The 17,047-nt window shown below is 37.8% G+C and overlaps 1 protein-coding gene across 1 annotated transcript; it reads left to right on the top strand.

Moving 5' to 3' along the window:
- Positions 1–3,890: 3,890 nt before the first annotated feature.
- Positions 3,891–16,196, top strand: vwa1 (von Willebrand factor A domain containing 1). Its single transcript, XM_042005000.1, has 6 exons — positions 3,891–4,278; positions 6,837–7,394; positions 11,376–11,705; positions 11,968–12,243; positions 12,502–12,777; positions 15,186–16,196. Exons 1-6 carry the CDS (start codon positions 4,197–4,199, stop codon positions 15,212–15,214), a joined length of 1,551 nt encoding a protein of 516 aa, XP_041860934.1. The 5' UTR covers positions 3,891–4,196; the 3' UTR covers positions 15,215–16,196.
- Positions 16,197–17,047: the final 851 nt, after the last annotated feature.

The following is a 17,047-nucleotide window of genomic DNA, read 5'->3' on the forward strand; positions in this document are numbered from 1 at the left end:
CTCCATCGACCCAACTTGGCAGAACCAGAGGCGGCCTGTGACATTTTACTGTGGAAACTAGCAGTGGGTGTTGGCCTCACCAGCGTGGAGTGGATTATTGTGAAACAGATGTCTTAATGAGTGACATGGCTGCAGTTGTACGCAGTTTTACTCCAAGATGGTGAGCAGACACGGGAGCTTCTGTCCAAACTAAAATACACATTCTGATTTATTTTGTAAAAATACACTCCTGCCCTGAACAGGATGATAACTTGCGTTTAAGTAAGTTGTCAAACTTGTTTAGGAAAAGTAGAGGTTGAGCAGAGATTCCTCAGGCAGTCTTGGATTCTTGGAAAATCAAGAAGTCTCATAGCAGTTGTGTCTATAAACAGCATCCCAAAGAAGTGATATATAGTCAGATTTTTGTTGTTTCTCAGTCTACTTGCTGTCATTTTTTCCCACCATTACAAAAAAAACAATTAAATGTTAAAGGCTTAGGAAATGCCTTCACACAGCTTTAAAGACAAGACCCACCATACACAGGATGCTGATCAGTGCAGGCAGGAAAGTTCCACAGACACTAGACCGGAGGTGAGTGTTGCTCAGGAAGGCAGTAGGTACCTGCTGTGTTTCTTGTCCTTTGCACATCTAACTGATGGGAATTCCCACTTTGTCTTTATTTTTAGTTTACGCCTATTATTTATGAGTCATGAGTCAAAATTCACCAAGCAGGAGGCAAATGTTCTTTCCTGGCTCCACCTGACCGGCTTCCTTTTGGGTGAAAGGTCCAAATTGGATCTGTCTAAGTTGTCCATCAGCCTCCTGCCTCACTCTTGTTAATCTGCTTTGTTTCCCTTTCTACATTCAGCTTTACGTTTGGCCTCTTTTCATACACATTATATATCTTTGTGATGCCCTATCTTTCCCTGAGTAGAAAGCTATTCAACTCTTCCTCCAAAAATCAGCACAAAGACACGCTTTGCTGTAAACCACATCTCACATACCATTGACTGGCAGAAAAGAGAAAAACACTGGCAAATATAGAGCTGTGGAATTCTCTTAACCGCCAACAGTAGCTTTCCAACATGCAGCAAAAATCCTATGCAGCCAGAATTTAAATGGGTAATTGCAGCTGGGCCGCTATTATGAGCCAAAGTTACAAGAGCATATAAAACAGGCAGTGCCTCATGCTACATCAAGAGTATTTTGGGCTCCAGCCCTTTCCCAAAGGATGTTCCATTTTTTCAATGGTTATGTTATCACACCCTGAAAGTTGTGATGAATATAATATTGCAAACTCTTCCATTGCCTCAGTGGCACCTTTTTTTTTTCTCCTCCCATTCCTCCCAGTCCCCCTGTTGCTGCCTTGTCACAGCTGCAGACAGATAAATTTACTTTGTTGTGACTTTCTTTCTCTTGTGAAAGACTTTAAGTTGCCATCCCTGTTTAAACACCAAGGTATGCAAAAACTGGCTGCAACAGATCGCTGTTTACTTGGATAATCTGTCTTTGTGCTTGTGACAGTGAAGACAACATGCTGACATGAGGCTGAGCTGGGTGGAAACAGCTGGAAATGTCTGTGGATTTTAACGCAGTGTCAATTGCTAACATGCGCTGCAGTTCGAGTGCTTGAAACAGCTCAGACAGATATTGCACAACTAATGCAATAGCTGACAAGATGAAATATAGACAAAAATGTGCTCACGTGAAGGCTTGTGCACATTTGTACAACATGCATTCATAAGATGGTTTGTGTAAAAGCATGTTGAGCTATTTACTGCTCTCATGAAGGCACACCAGAGCAAAGTTTCAGGTGGGAGGATACTGTCTGTATCTAATTGACTAAGAAACTGCCAAAGAAACACCCAACTGTAGTAATAGCAACCCTAACCCTAAACCCAGCACAGTATCAGTGACCAACAGCTACAGGGGCCACAAGTGTGAATGTGAGAGCTTGTTTAGCTCTGCAGGAAATGTGCAAAATAAATAAATAAAAACCATGGAAAATTTAATGTTGCATGTCTGTTGCAGGGTGTAAACAGATCATAATGCAACAGGGAACTTGGGTATTTAGTTTGAGTAGAACCACAAACAAACTAAAAGTTTGTTTGCGGTAACTGACCACGGACATTATTTTCATGGCTGTGAAAATCTCTCTTTTAAATTTATAAAAACTGAACAAAGGGTGAGTCACCACCCATGAGTGTAATTACGTGCTTGTACTTGTCTCCTTTCCTGTCCTACAGCAGATCATTTCAATGAGATACAGCTCAGAAAAAAAGCGGTCATAATCTTCGTATTTGATGACTGCACTGTTATGTTACTCTGCCTGTGTTTGCAAAGGGTGTGTTTATTGTTTGTCTCACTAGAACATTAGAGGTATTTGAACAAGATGCATCACAGAGGAGTCCAAATCTTTTTTTTTTCTTTCTTTTTTTTTTTGTGTTATTTATCCCACTTGAATTCTTCCATCCTCTAACATTCATTTATCTTTTCCCACAATCATTTTGTTTGTGTCCCCCCACACACAAGCCCAAACACTAACAGTATTAATAGTTTCCATGCTGAATCATCCAACTGTGACTGATTGCCAGCGAATGTTTGATTGCGCACTTGATAAATTTTTAAACATAGAATTGTCTTTATTTTCAAATGATGAGCCAAGTTCTCCACAGAATGTAACCATTATGCATGTTTACGTTTTCCTATTTAATGACTGTGAGCTGTACAATTTCAAAGGTTCATTCTATGTGGTTTAAATACTGAAAGTATTTGTGGTCTCTCTTGGTGAAACAAGGGTTTCATTTATCTCTTGGATAATCTAGATGACATTCCTGTTTCTATTTATCATGATAAGCTTTAAAAATTTCATGCATATATTTGATCATTGCTCTCTGAACACTTAATAGGCCAAAGTAAAAAAAAAAAAAAAAAAAACATGCAAATAGGATTTGCAGCCACATATCAAAGGCACAAGATATTTTAAAAAATTTACTAATTAATTTTACTTGGTAAACCTGTCTAGAGACTTAACAAAAGCTATTTCTCCTTGTTGTGTGCATGACTCATTTATGAAATTCCAGGAAAGAAAATGCTGTGGGAGTTTTTTGCCGCATGGGTTTCTGAGTTTTTGTTCATGCAAAAGGGGCGACGTGAAGACCTAAATGTAAGTCTGGCTCAGGTTAATGTGTTGACACCTTGATGGTAAAACTATTTACTATTCTGAGTTACTGGGGAGACTGGAGAAAGAAAGGAAGAGTGAGAAGTTACTTAAGCTACTGAGCTGAGTAAATTGCAGAAAACTAACAGGAAGTGAAAGAAACCTTTCCATCAAAATAAAGAAAAGTTTGGGATGTGTCGTTCCACTTTTCTATATATTACCCTCAAACATCCGGGTTTATGTATTTTTCATCACATCAAACATCCTACATCAGAAATATACATTCCTATTGATTATTTACAAAGATTTAACACGGAATTCTTGAAATGTGTTTCAAGTATACTTTTTCAGTTCTTTTTAAGTAAAACAGTTCATAGTCTGTAACAGCATGTTTTCATTTATACAGCAGTCTTAGATGATAAACTTTATCTTCAATGCATTTAGTAAAAACAACAAAATTGTCTTAGTTTAAATTTCCTGGATGCCCATAAGATCATTATTCTATTGTTTTATTAATCTTACATCTTATCTTAGTCAGGAAGGGATGGCAATGTTTTGCTGTCGGAAATATCTAAAAATATATAAATGCATAAATGTTTTCCATTTATTACCAAGAAGCATTGTTACACCAGGGATGTTTTGAAAACATTTCCGGAAATGCTGTATTTATTTCCTCCTGCTTAATATTCTTGTCCTGAGAGAGAAGGAGAGAGAAAGAGCGAGAGCGAGCGAGAGAGAGAGAGAGAGAGAGAGAGAGAGAGAGACGCACATTGGTGTCCAAACTTTGCGCACACCGTCTAGAGTTTTTACTTCAGCCTTAATCTAGCCCTCCCCCTGAGTCTCGGTTTGCGTGCTGGCCGATCATGCTCAGCGAAGAAGAAAGAAAAGAGGATCAATGAAAAACTGGCCTGAATGTGACTCATATAAATTATACGTCTGTCAGTGATTTACTGACCGGGAGCGCGCTCCTCCGGGCTGTGCTGAATCTATGCTTCACTCAAAGCCATAACATTTGCGATATATTTTGCTTCAGGGGAACTAATTGATAACCAGTGTGATGGATAGCCACATATTGAGATGGATGATAATGTGTTTACTCCTGCGGCAATCGGCTCCGCAGCACTCCGCGCCTGAGGGTGGTAAGTCTCAAAACAACTGAAAACCAGTTATGATGTTTTATTATGTTCATTATCACATGAGAACAAACCACAATTCAATGTTTAAGCTTTCAGTGTCTTTATAGTCGGTTAAAATATAAAAAAGTCTTAACAGCCTTCAACGAAATTAAAGTAATTAAAGTGTTTCAAGTATTTTAAAAAAATGTTTAAAGGCACTGAAGTTACATAACAGGATTTGAGATTCAGTACTATTGACATCAGAAAGTATTAATACTGCTAACGGGATGTGGGGAAAGTTCTTAGAGTGGATCCGGGTGGGGTTGATATTAAACCAGTGTTCTCAGTAAAATGGCAGGAGTCCAGGTAAAAAAAAAAAAGTGTCAGTTGATGAAATCTCATAGCCTCAGGAAATGATTCCCAAAATGGGGAGGGGGTGCATTCAGGGACCACCCAGGCCTGAAGTAGATGGCTTCAGGTGCTTCTCATTTAGTACTAAAAAAAGAGATTAATTTCCCAGATTATTATCAACTGATGAAACAAAGCTTTATAAGGTGATCTGTTAGATAAAAAGGTGTAATTTTCTTTTTAATTTGTTTTTTTTTTCCAAGTTATTAAATGTGTGCAGAAAGGTTCTTGTTTTCTGTATCTAAACTACTGCCATTAATAAATTGAATCCAGGAAGTTCTCAAACCAGATAAAAATCTGGTGTTGACTATGACACACCCCAGTTTGTGCATTTGCTGTTTTTAACACATATTTACTCTTGTCACCGGATCTAATCAGTAACCAAAGATTGGTTGTTTTGTGTACCAAGACCAAAAGAAATGTCATCAGCTGTTAGAACTGTACTTTTTAAGCCTTGCTCATGACCCTGAGAGGCTAAACTTAGTGGTAATGACACTGACAGGCTTCTTAATGGGACTGGGTGGTTATAACCGTTAATAGTGAGTGGGATACTTTGCCGTTTCCATTAATAGGGACCTGATGAGTCTACTTAGCTTACAGTAAATTGGTTAAATAAGTGCACTTGCTGTTAAAAATATAAACACTTAGTGCATCATTCACCCACAGAAAAAAGAAGCCACATTATATAGTAAATAAAATCTAATTAAAAGTTTAGAAAAGAAAGTATTTTTCTGTTATGGATGTGTATGTCTTTTGATTATATTATGCTTGTTGTGTTTTAGGAAGTGCATACAATGCACATTCTTTTAATCTAATACATTTGATATAGAGTATATGATCTGCTATATTTCTCCACATCCAGCCCGCAAAACATACACAGTCCAGATTTATTGTACTTGAGCTGATTTTAGACCCACAATTCTGATTTTCTTTGCAAGTTGCATAACCTGCTCTGCTCCTTTTAATTATAGGCTGTGTGAGATTTTTCCACTATCACATCACTCCAGCACCAAGAGTCAATAAATCCCTGTGATAATAGAAGGCTTCATCAGTCACAAACGATGAAGCGGCTATCTGCAGACGCCGACATTACATTCATAGATAAATAAATACCTGTACAAAGGTAGGGACAGGGGCTGTGCTATGGAGCAGCCCCTTTGTTCCAAAGTCCAAATAACAAGACTGACATAAGGAATTCTTTAGGTGAATGAAGAGAAAGGGAGATAGCATGAACACTGGCATGTGTATGGTTGATTTATGCGTGTGTGGCATGCTGCTTTCTTAGGGTTCAACAGCTTAGCAGGCATTCAAAAAAATGAAGTTTGGAAGGTTGTCAAGGTCTTTTAGTCTGTGTCTGTATAATCATTACTTGAAGCCAGTGTAATCTAGTGGCAACTCAAAGTAATTCCCCATTACGTTTGTCTCTCACAAGTTTACTTTTCTTTTCCCCTTAACTACTGGTCTGATATAAATACTTCTATTAGATTTTCTTTCTGGTGCTGCTGCTTTTCATGCCGTCTCTCAGCACTGTATATGGTCATCCAACATTCCTCTTTTTCTCTCATATGGAACTGCCAGACCCCCCCCCCCCCCCCCCACACACACACACACACAAACACACTTCATTCCTATCCTTTTAACACCTTTTATTATTACTTGTTCCACCTCGTCTCTTCACTTGCTCTCCAACTAAAACCCTAAAACTACAGTTTTGCTTTCTACTCATCATTCACTTTAAGCTTTCGCTTCTATAGTTTGTTATGAAAGATGTAAAACTGTGGAGGAATAAAACAAACCCCATCCTCTGGTTTGGTGCCTCAATGTGTTTTATCCATCACCATCTCTGAAATTGTTTTAATGTGTGCGTCCTTTGTTTGTTTAGAATTTGTGCTTATCTACACAGTAATTGTCTAAATTAGCTGTTGCCTTCATGCTGAAAATACTTTTCATAAGAAAGACTGTGTTTTTCCAAGAAAGTGGATCATTAAAGGGGGGGTGGTGTGTGTAAGGGAAGCCTTAGAGAAGATCCATGGAAAAAATTGTCAAAGTGAGAAGGAAGGAATTACAGGGAAAGTTGTGTGCAATTGTTAAGCAAGCACTTGAAGCCAACGCACATGTTGCTTGCATGATTTTTCTTACAACTGACTGCATTATTCTTCATTCTTTCTCCACAGTGCTTAACTGCTGTGAGGGCGATATTCTCTTCTTGGTGGATTCCTCTGGGAGCATATCATCCTATGAGCACTCCCGCATGCTCTCCTTCCTGTCAGAGCTCCTCCTCCCATTTTCACTAGGAGAGGACCAGGTGAGGGTAGGACTCCTGCAGGTGGGCACCAAACCTCGCCTAGAGTTTGGCTTTGACAGACATAAAACCCAAAGTGGCCTCCAGGAGAATTTGAAAAACATCAAACCTCTCAGGGGAGACACTAACACAGTGGAGGCACTGAAACTGGCAAAAGACTGGGTGTTGGGACCTGGAGCGGCAGATGGGGCCCAGGTTGGGCTTCCAAGAGTCTTGGTGTGGTTGACTGATGGAGTAGACCCAGGAGATGTGATTGGACCAATGGCTGAGCTGCGGGACAAGGGTGTGGCAGTGCTGGTGGTCTCCACTGGACACACCAACTATCAGGTGTTGCTACAGGTGGTGACTCCACCTTTGGAGGACCACCTGCACTTTGTGGACATTGATGACATGAGCATCATCACAGAAGACTTCCGGAATGCCATCATTGGTTAGTATGATACACATATCTTATGATATACAGGCACAGACTGTATATAAAAGATGAAAGTATCCCTATTATAAAGAAGACTCTGCTTCCTTGTCTTATCTTTAATGATAAAAATTAACGCTGTACTTTGAAGAAAAGGATTTTTAAACAGTGGTTTAGAAGCTAGCCACTGATGTACCAAATCAAGTAAAAGGTAGGATACCTTTCGCAAAGATTTATTTTTTATTGCTATAGGAGTTGCCCCCTGCTGGTCATTTGAAAGAATGTAGGTTTAATTCTCCTTTACGTTGGCTTAATTTTTTTAGGTGCAGTAGATCTTTTTGTTCTGTACCGTCAGTGGATGATTTTTGCATAGTCAAAGCTGGAATGTGCCAGGAAAAGGATGTGTGTATTTCTAGTGGTGACTAAAGAACATTTTTGTAAGTTGAAGTGCTCATAAATGTAGGTGCATAATTGCCTTCATGTGTTTAGATGAAAATGTTTGCAGGATTTACCAAAACTTTGATTGATAGGTCCTTACTATACTATATTTTTAAATGTAATAATGTAAATGGAGTTGCTCTTACACAACCTTCAAACCGACACAGAATTATCACATCATTTCCAGGTTGTCACTGTTTATTTTGGCTTTACTGCCAATGATTTTCACTTCTCAACATTAACCCTTATGGGTAATCAGGGACTTTTTTGTCCCTTTTGGTAATTTTACGCTCAACTTTTGGCTACCATTTTTGTTGTGTTGCCCCGAATAGTATGATGTTTTGTAAGAAAGTGTTTCTTTTAAAGAACTTTGATATTCCTATTTCAATTTCAATCAGAGGTCAACAGGTCACTGGGGAAAAATTTACTATCCTTTCGGGTCATCAGAGGACAAAAAAGTCCCCTCCTAAAAAACTGCTATTAAAAAATGATGGAATAATATTTTTAACACTTTTTTTTGCTCAGATGTTTTAATAATCTTCAGCCCTAATCAAAAATATCCAATATTAAATAATTTAAATAATTTTTAACCCTTTAAATGCCAATTTTCCAACACAAAGTCATTGTTTTCATAAAACTAAAAGCAGATTTTTTTCTCCCCTATAATAGATTTATGGGGTTGAGAATTTAATGTTAAGATCAGTCTTAGATATACTAAATTTTAATAACAAAATTGATTTAGCTGCATTTTTAGTTTTTCTGGCAGAGTCAGATTAATGATGTACTGTCTCACCGGACAACAAATTCCCATTGACTTCCATTAATACCACACTTTTTAAATATCTCAACCACAATACAACATAACCATGCATTCTATAATGTCTGGGTTTTATTTGAAAGAAAAATAGTAAAATTAGTCATTTTGACTATTTATCATGACGTGGTGCCATTTTCCCATCATAGGCCAATGCTTGAAAGACATGTCATTTCTCAACAGTAAAACCATTATAAAAAAACTCTATTAATACTCTTGCAGTAAAAAATATGTTGCTCTTTGCAGGTGAATTTTCTACACCTGATGCAGCACTTGACAACTTTTCATAATTTCCTTGTACACAAGCAGCACTTTCCCCTCTTTTATGTGGAGTTACTGGCTGTGGCATCAATGTCAGGAACATCTGTAGTGGTTGCTGTCGAGGCCTGTAATCCAGCACCATAGAGAAATCAGCCAGTTCGTTAGGAAGGTGCTTTCTCCTCATTATTATTTAGCTTTTGTATGGCTTACCTTGGTACCAGGAGGGATCCAGAGTGGTTGAATGTTCTCCTCCTGCAGGTATACATGGACACAACCTATAGAAAATAAGAAAAATAAAATCACTAGATAGATGCTTGAAAAGCACAAAAACTATGAAAATAAATCATCTAAGCATGGCATTGATGCATGACGTAATAAATCTGTAAAAGCACATACCATGTCCAAGTTCAACGCCACCTTTGCAGCAGTTTTTCTCTGATGATCACAGTTTCTTTTTTGCATCTTCTCTCACTGCTGCCTCTCTGTGTTTACAGAGAAGGACCTCCTCATTCAGGTTGTTGCTTGTCACAGACATGAAATGCCAGCCAGCCAAGTTTCAGACTTTTTTAATTTTGGCTCTGACAGGACAGCAGTGCAGGTGCATAAGCCCACTATGCATTGTGTTTTTTTTTTTGTTTTTTTTTACTGTGACAAGTACAGCAAGAGCAGGGAGCCATGTTTTGATTTACTTTAGAGATTGTATTCATGTCTGTGGGAAAGTCTGCTAAAGAAAAATTATGAGATATAACAAGTTCTACTTTTAGGTAAAACCAAGGTCACTCTATGCAGTTCAAAGACACACGAGACACAAGTTCCACACTGCACTCAATAATACAAGAAATACTAAGAAATGGATTTTCAAGCATAGGCCTATAATGTGAAAATGCCACTGTGTCAGTAAAAATAACTAATTTTTCTCTAAAATAAAAGGCTGAAATTGGAGGATGCATGATTACATTGTGTTATGGTCAAGAGAAAACATATTTGTAAAATTAAGCTTTCTTTATCCATCTTTGTACATTTTCAACAGTTTCAACAGTTCCTGTTGGAAGTCAGTAGGAATTTGTTGTTAGATTAGAAAATAAATCAGTAATCTGAATCTGAAAAACTAAAAATGGAGCTAAATCAATTTTGTTATTAAAATTTAGTATATCTAAGACTAATCTTAACATCAAATTCTCAACCACTCAAAATCTATTATATGGAAAAAAAACTCAATTTTTCTGTTTTTAGTTTTATGAAAACAATGACTTAAAGGGTTAAAAAGGCATTTAAAGGGTTAAAAATAATTTAAATGATTTAATATTTGGTATTTTTAATTAGGGCTGAAGATTATTAAAACATCTGAGCAAAAAAAAAAAATATGTTAAAAAATATTATTTAATAATTTTTTAGTAGCAGTCTTTGGAAGGGGACTTTTTTTGTCCTCCAACGACCCGAAAGGATAGTAAAATAATATTACCCATAGTGTGCTTAATGACGATGTTAGCATAACTTCAGCTCTAGGCATGCTTTTACATTATCTCTGGTTTTTTTGTTTGTATTATAATGTCAGATATTTTAAATCACATCGTGAAGTATAGAGTTTTCTTACCAAGCTTCATGCTCTTTTTAAACCAATTTATGCTCCAGTTGAATGTCCAATCATTTCCATTGCGTTAGATATAATAATATATATAACACAGGCAGGCTATTATATGTCACATTTTCCTTAAATTGATCTGAAAGAAAACATGTTGTTCATTCGGTTTGAAGAGACGCCCTTTATTCAAACTGTTATAGTCACCCTAGCTGCCTGAGACAGACATGTATTACATGTCTCTGTGCTTCTCTCTAATTCCACACATGCTCCTGAAGAGAATTAGTGGCATCTGAAAAGGATGCCAGCACAGAGAGCGACTGAGTGCATGTGTAAGAGTCACTGTAATGAGATAGGCTGATCTATTATTGGATTAATGATTCAACATCCCTTTTTGCATCTTCCAACACTATGTTAGACATGATACATACACAAATTTGTAAATATAGACTAGGAGGATTGCTTGTTTCTTGGTCTGTATAAGGTAACTGCCTTAACACTCACAAGAGACACTTCAGCATCTACGTGTAAACTAATGTATGAGACATGATGCATAGTATAAATAAAGTTTGTAAACTACCAGGAGGAATGAACCAGTCCTTAATGAGTACCCAAGGATCTAATCACCGATATCAATACTTCTGTGGCTTTAGATATTTTGCTGCAGGGCCTCAGTAGGACAACTATTTCAAGGGTTATGAATGCATTTAGAAAGCCAAGTCTGGACGTCTATGTGGGCTGTCTCAGGCCAAGACATTTTTAGCACTCTGTTTTGCCATCTTTCCAGTCATCATTATTTCCTTGTCTCTTTGCGAAATGATTACTTGTTGTTTTATCGTAACAGACATTCTGTGTTGATCAAGATATAACATTCTGATGTTAGTTTTCTTCATCCTGTCTCCAACAGAGATTATCCGAGCTGAGCGCATGCACGCCCGAGACATCTCCGCTAATTCTGCCACTCTTCAGTGGCGACCCGTTCTGTCTGGTTTGCCGGGTTACTATGAGATCCGCTTTGGTCAGGTTCCGACAGGAGTGGCGGGGAGTGGAAGTGGTGGAAGTGGGACCAGTCCGAGCACTGGTGGAAGTCAATACCAGAGACTGATTGAGCCTGCAGACTCTAGCAGTGTCAGACTGACAGGCTTGAAGCCTGACACCACTTATACGGCCACACTGACTCCAGAGTCTAATGAGCAAGCATTTAACACACTCTCTGTCACCTTCACAACAAAGCAAGGTTGGGTGATTTTCCTTTTTACTGATCATATCAAACAAGACTATTTCTGTACATTCACGTATGTATAGTAGTTGAACAAAAAGTTACGTGGGAAATTGCTTGACAATATAAGACAATATTTTATGCACAATCTGATGTCCCCTCTCCCTAAAAGCCCATTTAATATTTATGATAGTGAGAAAGAAAATGCTTACTGAAAAATGTCTTCTCTTAATTCTGTTTTAAAAACTGACTTTTTTTTTTCTTATTTGGCACACACCAGAGATCCTGAGTCCATCTGATGTGTCAGTATCTGAGTCTGGGCAAACCAGTGTTCGGGTGAGTTGGGGTCCTCTTCAACCAGAGGCGATCAAAGGTTACTACATTGAGTACTCTGCCCTGCCCAGGGGCAAGCTCCATACAGTCACAGTGGACCGGACCCAAAACTCTATTTTGCTCAAAGACCTCGAACCAGACACCACATACTTGGTCACAGTTACCGCCCGGCACGCCTCAGGAAAGGAGAAGTCTATGTCTGTCAAAGCGTGTACTCAAGAAGGTGAGAATGGTGATCAGGGATCTGGTTACTGAACGTTAACTGTAATAAGATACAGCTTTTACTTTTCTAAGTCCTAAATTTGAGAGAATTAGCTGTAGTTTTATTCAGGTCTGATCCCTCCAGGGCAGTTTTCAGCTGTTAGCAGAAAAAGAGCCAATCAAAAACTCACAATACACTCCATTCTTTCTAGTCGTCTTCTCTGTTTTCTTTCCTTTTAAACTACACCCTGACTAACTTCTCTAAGGGTTCCCTCTGTAGTGATTCCAGCCCTGGCAGACCTCCAGCTGACCACCATGGGAAGTGATTCAGTGCAGGTTGACTGGAAGAGCAGCAAGGATGGTTTGAGAGGGTACAGGGTCACCTGGGAGGGAGAGCAAAGCTCTGTTCCTAGCCAGCGATCTTTCCTCTACTTACCACCTGACTCTCTGTCCACACGGCTCACACACCTTCCTCCTTTAGCAAGAGTGTGTGTGTCGCCTATTTACCGGACTGCACAGGGAGAGGGCCTGTGTTGCACAGCCCAGTTTCACTCAGGTGAGTGCAGACAGTGTAGATACACTTTGTATGGTTATTTTGGTCAAAATGCTGTGTTAACAAGTATGTTTTCTTTTTTTTTGCCATTCAGATTTTTGACTTTGTTGTGTGTCAGAATTTGTATTTCCTGGTTAAAATGGTTCAACCACAAACATCACTGTCAACATTTTTTTTTTAGGCCCGAGTACTTAAAGCGGTGCAAAGGCCAATTGGAATTGCTCTGTTTTTTCTTTTTTTTTGAATATTTATCCCCTTCGGGTGTATTTTTGGGGTCCTGAACATGCATGAAAACTCAAAAAAATTTGCCTGACCCCCCCCAAATGAATCTGAAAAATTTGATATTTTAGGGTGCTTGGGACTGTTAGGGCAAAATTAAACGAGAGCGCCACATATTTTAAAGTCCCTAACATTGCATCTGACCAATCTTTATGAAATTTGGTACAAATATTCTACTTGCTCAGGCAAACAAAAAAGCCTCTGGGACATATGGCCTAAAACCAACAGGAAGTCGGCCATTTTGGTGTTTTACTCAGGTCATATAAAATCTATCTCCTAGAGATTTCATCATACTGCTATCAAACTTGCTGAGAATGTTCAGAAAGCATGTTTGTTTAAAAAGTATCAAAAACTTTAACTAAAGGAGTAAGGGCATAGCGGGGGCGGGGCCTCAAAGTTTGATGTCTTGCCATAAAAAACTAAAGTGATATAACTTCGACATAAAACAACATATCTGAACAAAAATGGCTATGTATGATGCCAGTCACATCCTGAACACATCTATATATCAATATTTAGATTATGAATTGGACACGCCCCCAGGCGACAGGAAGTCATGTTTTTTACTCGACACAATCAGGTCCAAACTGGGTCAGACAGCAGAAAACAAGTTGGTGATGATATCCAGTGAAAGCTGTTGCTCTACGTTGCAGGGCGAGACCGTGGCGCCATGGCGAACTTCGATAAGACACCATGACATCATAAATCAATATAAAGCCCTCAATTCTCATCCAGTCAGGCCAGGAACTGAGTTAAATTGACATATGCTGGAAAAGTTTTAATATGGCTCTATAGTGCCTCCTACAACTATTTAATCAATCCACCCCATCCACTACATTGACCGGCTGGAATGAAATTCGGCATATTGATATAACATGCCAGGACATACAAAAAAGCCTCTTGGACCTATATGATAACTTAAACAGGAAGTCGGCCATTTTTACAAAAATGTCATTTTTGGTGTCACTTTTGCATGTTTCTTTGCCTTGCATTTAAACTATCTCCTCCTAGAGATTTCATTGTGCTGGCCTCAAAATCAGTCTGAACCCTCCAGAGGCATGTGTGATGAAACGTTATCAAAAACTTTCTCAAAGAAGTTGGCATTCAGCAGCAGAGCCTCATCAAGTTTCAATGTTTCACCGTTAATCATAATCAAATATTTCTGACATACAACACTGAATCTGCACCAAACTGCACGTTTCCCCTAAATTCCATGCCAATCACATCTACATGTCCAGATGCTGTCATCTGGACATTGCTCAATGCTGCATGGCGAGACCGTGGCGCCATGGCAAACTTGGATAAGACACCATGATATATAAATCCTTACTTACAGTGGTTAATCACGGTCTGGTCCTAAACAGATACATATAACCACTTCTGGTCTCAGCTTAAGTCCTGCCCACTTACAACAGGAAGTGCTTTTTTCAGACACTGGGGTCCTTCTCCTCAGGAATGAACCTTTAAATCAGGTCACACCCTTTCATGATACTATAGAAGAAAAACTCAAGTGCCTTTGCTAAACATAACCATGGTGAATGGCGTCCAACGCCATGAAACAGGAAGTACTCTTGATCTCCACCAAACTCAGCAGGGAGGGCAGTGGTCAGGCCTAGAACTGATTCAAATTGACAAATGCTGGAAATATGGCTTTATAGCAGCCACTATAATTATTTAATCAATGAGCCCCAACCACTGCTTTGATTGACATTGATAAAATTCTGCATATTAATATAAGATGCCCGGACATACAAAAAAAGCATCTTCATGTCCAGATGCTGCTTGCAGCTTTAATTTGAATTGTCCCTAAAATAATATGGAGTGTTAATTCACTTTTTTATTATTGTTGTTGTTGTTGTTGTTGAAGTAAAAAAAATATCACAGATATTTTTTCTTAAAATACAGGCTGATAAAACCTGTCTGGATACCAGCTGAGTTATGTGAAAATATATGTTTATTATAGTTTGCATAACACTCTGTTAGTCTCTTTTGGACATGTTGTTTTAATACATTTTATGTCTCATGTAAAAAACTTTACATGGCTTTGTTGGTGAAAGGTGTTATACAAAAAAACTTGCCTGTTATTTAACTGTTTATATATCAATGTCTCAACTGTTTTTTCCTCCTTTTAGATGCAATAACATATGGCTACCAGTCGTAGCACCCCAGAACTGCAAATGTACCTAATCAAACATGGTGGGAGGATAATAAGAAGAATGCTGACTTCCCTCCATAATTCTTTTGCGTGCCTCTCCCCTCTGTGGACATCATCCAGGAGAGCTGTGTGGTTTGGCTTACTGAGCTCTCATGTGGAAGTCATAGACACTTAAGAGCAATGTGGGACATATGGCCACATGTTGACTGCTCCAATCTGCAGCACAGAGGATCATCTGCTTATCCATGTTTACTGCGTTGTCTGGTTTCAACCTGTAGTCACTCTAAGGCACTGTAAGATATTCTTTTGTAACAATGCAAGCCTAAGATTAAGAGATGGGCTGGCCTGTTATGCAGACTCAGAGAAGAGCACAATATGAATGTCAACATTTTGTGTGGTTTGTTTTGGAGAAAGGCTTTGCACCACATATGCCATGTGCTCAGGGCAGCATATTTTTTCAGACCCTGCTGACACAGAGTAATTTTAATGCACATCTGCAACAAATCCTTCTAACTTGTACTTAAAATACTTCTCTATTACCAAAAGTTTCACAAAATACATTGAATGGCTCTTTATAAACACTGGAGTGCATCAAGGTAACATTAAGATAAGGTTGGGGAGATTAAATGGTAAATGGAAATGGACTGTATTTAGTTTTAGTCTTATTCAGATTAGGATCTTCAGGATCACTTTGAACTCTCAAGACAGCCCATGAACCAAAGCGATGGTGTATATGATACAAATGAGTGTAATTGAGGGTGACTTTGTATTGAATATAAATCCATATTTATTTATCATTTATTATGTAAGTATGAGAATTAACTGTTTCCAGCTTGTACAGATTTACAGTTTACATTGCAAGACTGCTACCCTTTTACAGCTTGTGTTTGCTGCCCCCTCCTGTAAGGATCTGTACTGCATACTGACAGAAGAACTTTTTTGTTGACTACCATTGAAATCACAAGCTTTCAATAAAGTAATTTAATAAAGTTGTTTGTTCCTTTTGTAGTATATAATAATATATATAATAATATTATTTACTTTGATAGTATTTGATTATATATATATATATATATATATATATATATATATATATATATATATATGTTTGTTTTGTTAATGGTAATAATAATTTACTTAATGCAATCTGTACAATGTGGTGTTATGCAACATTTTAAAGGTCTATTACAGATATATTGATTGTTCATTCACTCACTTTAAACAATCCAAACAACAAAGGTTGCTACAATTTATATTTTATCATAGTTTATAATTAAGATTGTGTTACGTCGACTTTGGCTATCCTAATTTTATACAAAGATTAATTTATAAAATGAAGAGCATGACTGATCAGTGATCAGAGATTAAGTGATTTTGGAGGCAGTTGCTCTATCTCAATTTTTCTTCCTGCAGATCAATGAAGCAATAACTGATCACCTGGGATACTTTTAAATTTGTTATCTTACCAATTACTTTGGGGGTGTGCAGTTGCATTGGATGTGTGTAAGTATACATTAGAACACACACTTACAAGCAAACATATACACTAAAGTTGTTTCTTTTTTTGTGTCGTACAAAATATTGAATGCATTTATTATTATTGTTGTTGTTGTTGTTGTTGTTATTATTTTACCTTTTTTTGGCAAAAAATTATATCAGCTTTTACAGATGTTGAATTTACAGACGCTATGAAGAAATCATGTGCTACTGATATAAATGTTAGCAATTTGGTAAATATTATCATAAAGAGAACATTAAGTTATTCTGATTACCCTGAAACAATTAGCTGCGGAGTGAGAAAACACTTCCTCTTTGGCTCAGTCTAAAACTACTACTCAT

The sequence above is a fragment of the Melanotaenia boesemani genome, chromosome 13 (genome assembly GCF_017639745.1).
Source record: "Melanotaenia boesemani isolate fMelBoe1 chromosome 13, fMelBoe1.pri, whole genome shotgun sequence".
NCBI classification, from domain to species: Eukaryota; Metazoa; Chordata; class Actinopteri; order Atheriniformes; family Melanotaeniidae; genus Melanotaenia; species Melanotaenia boesemani.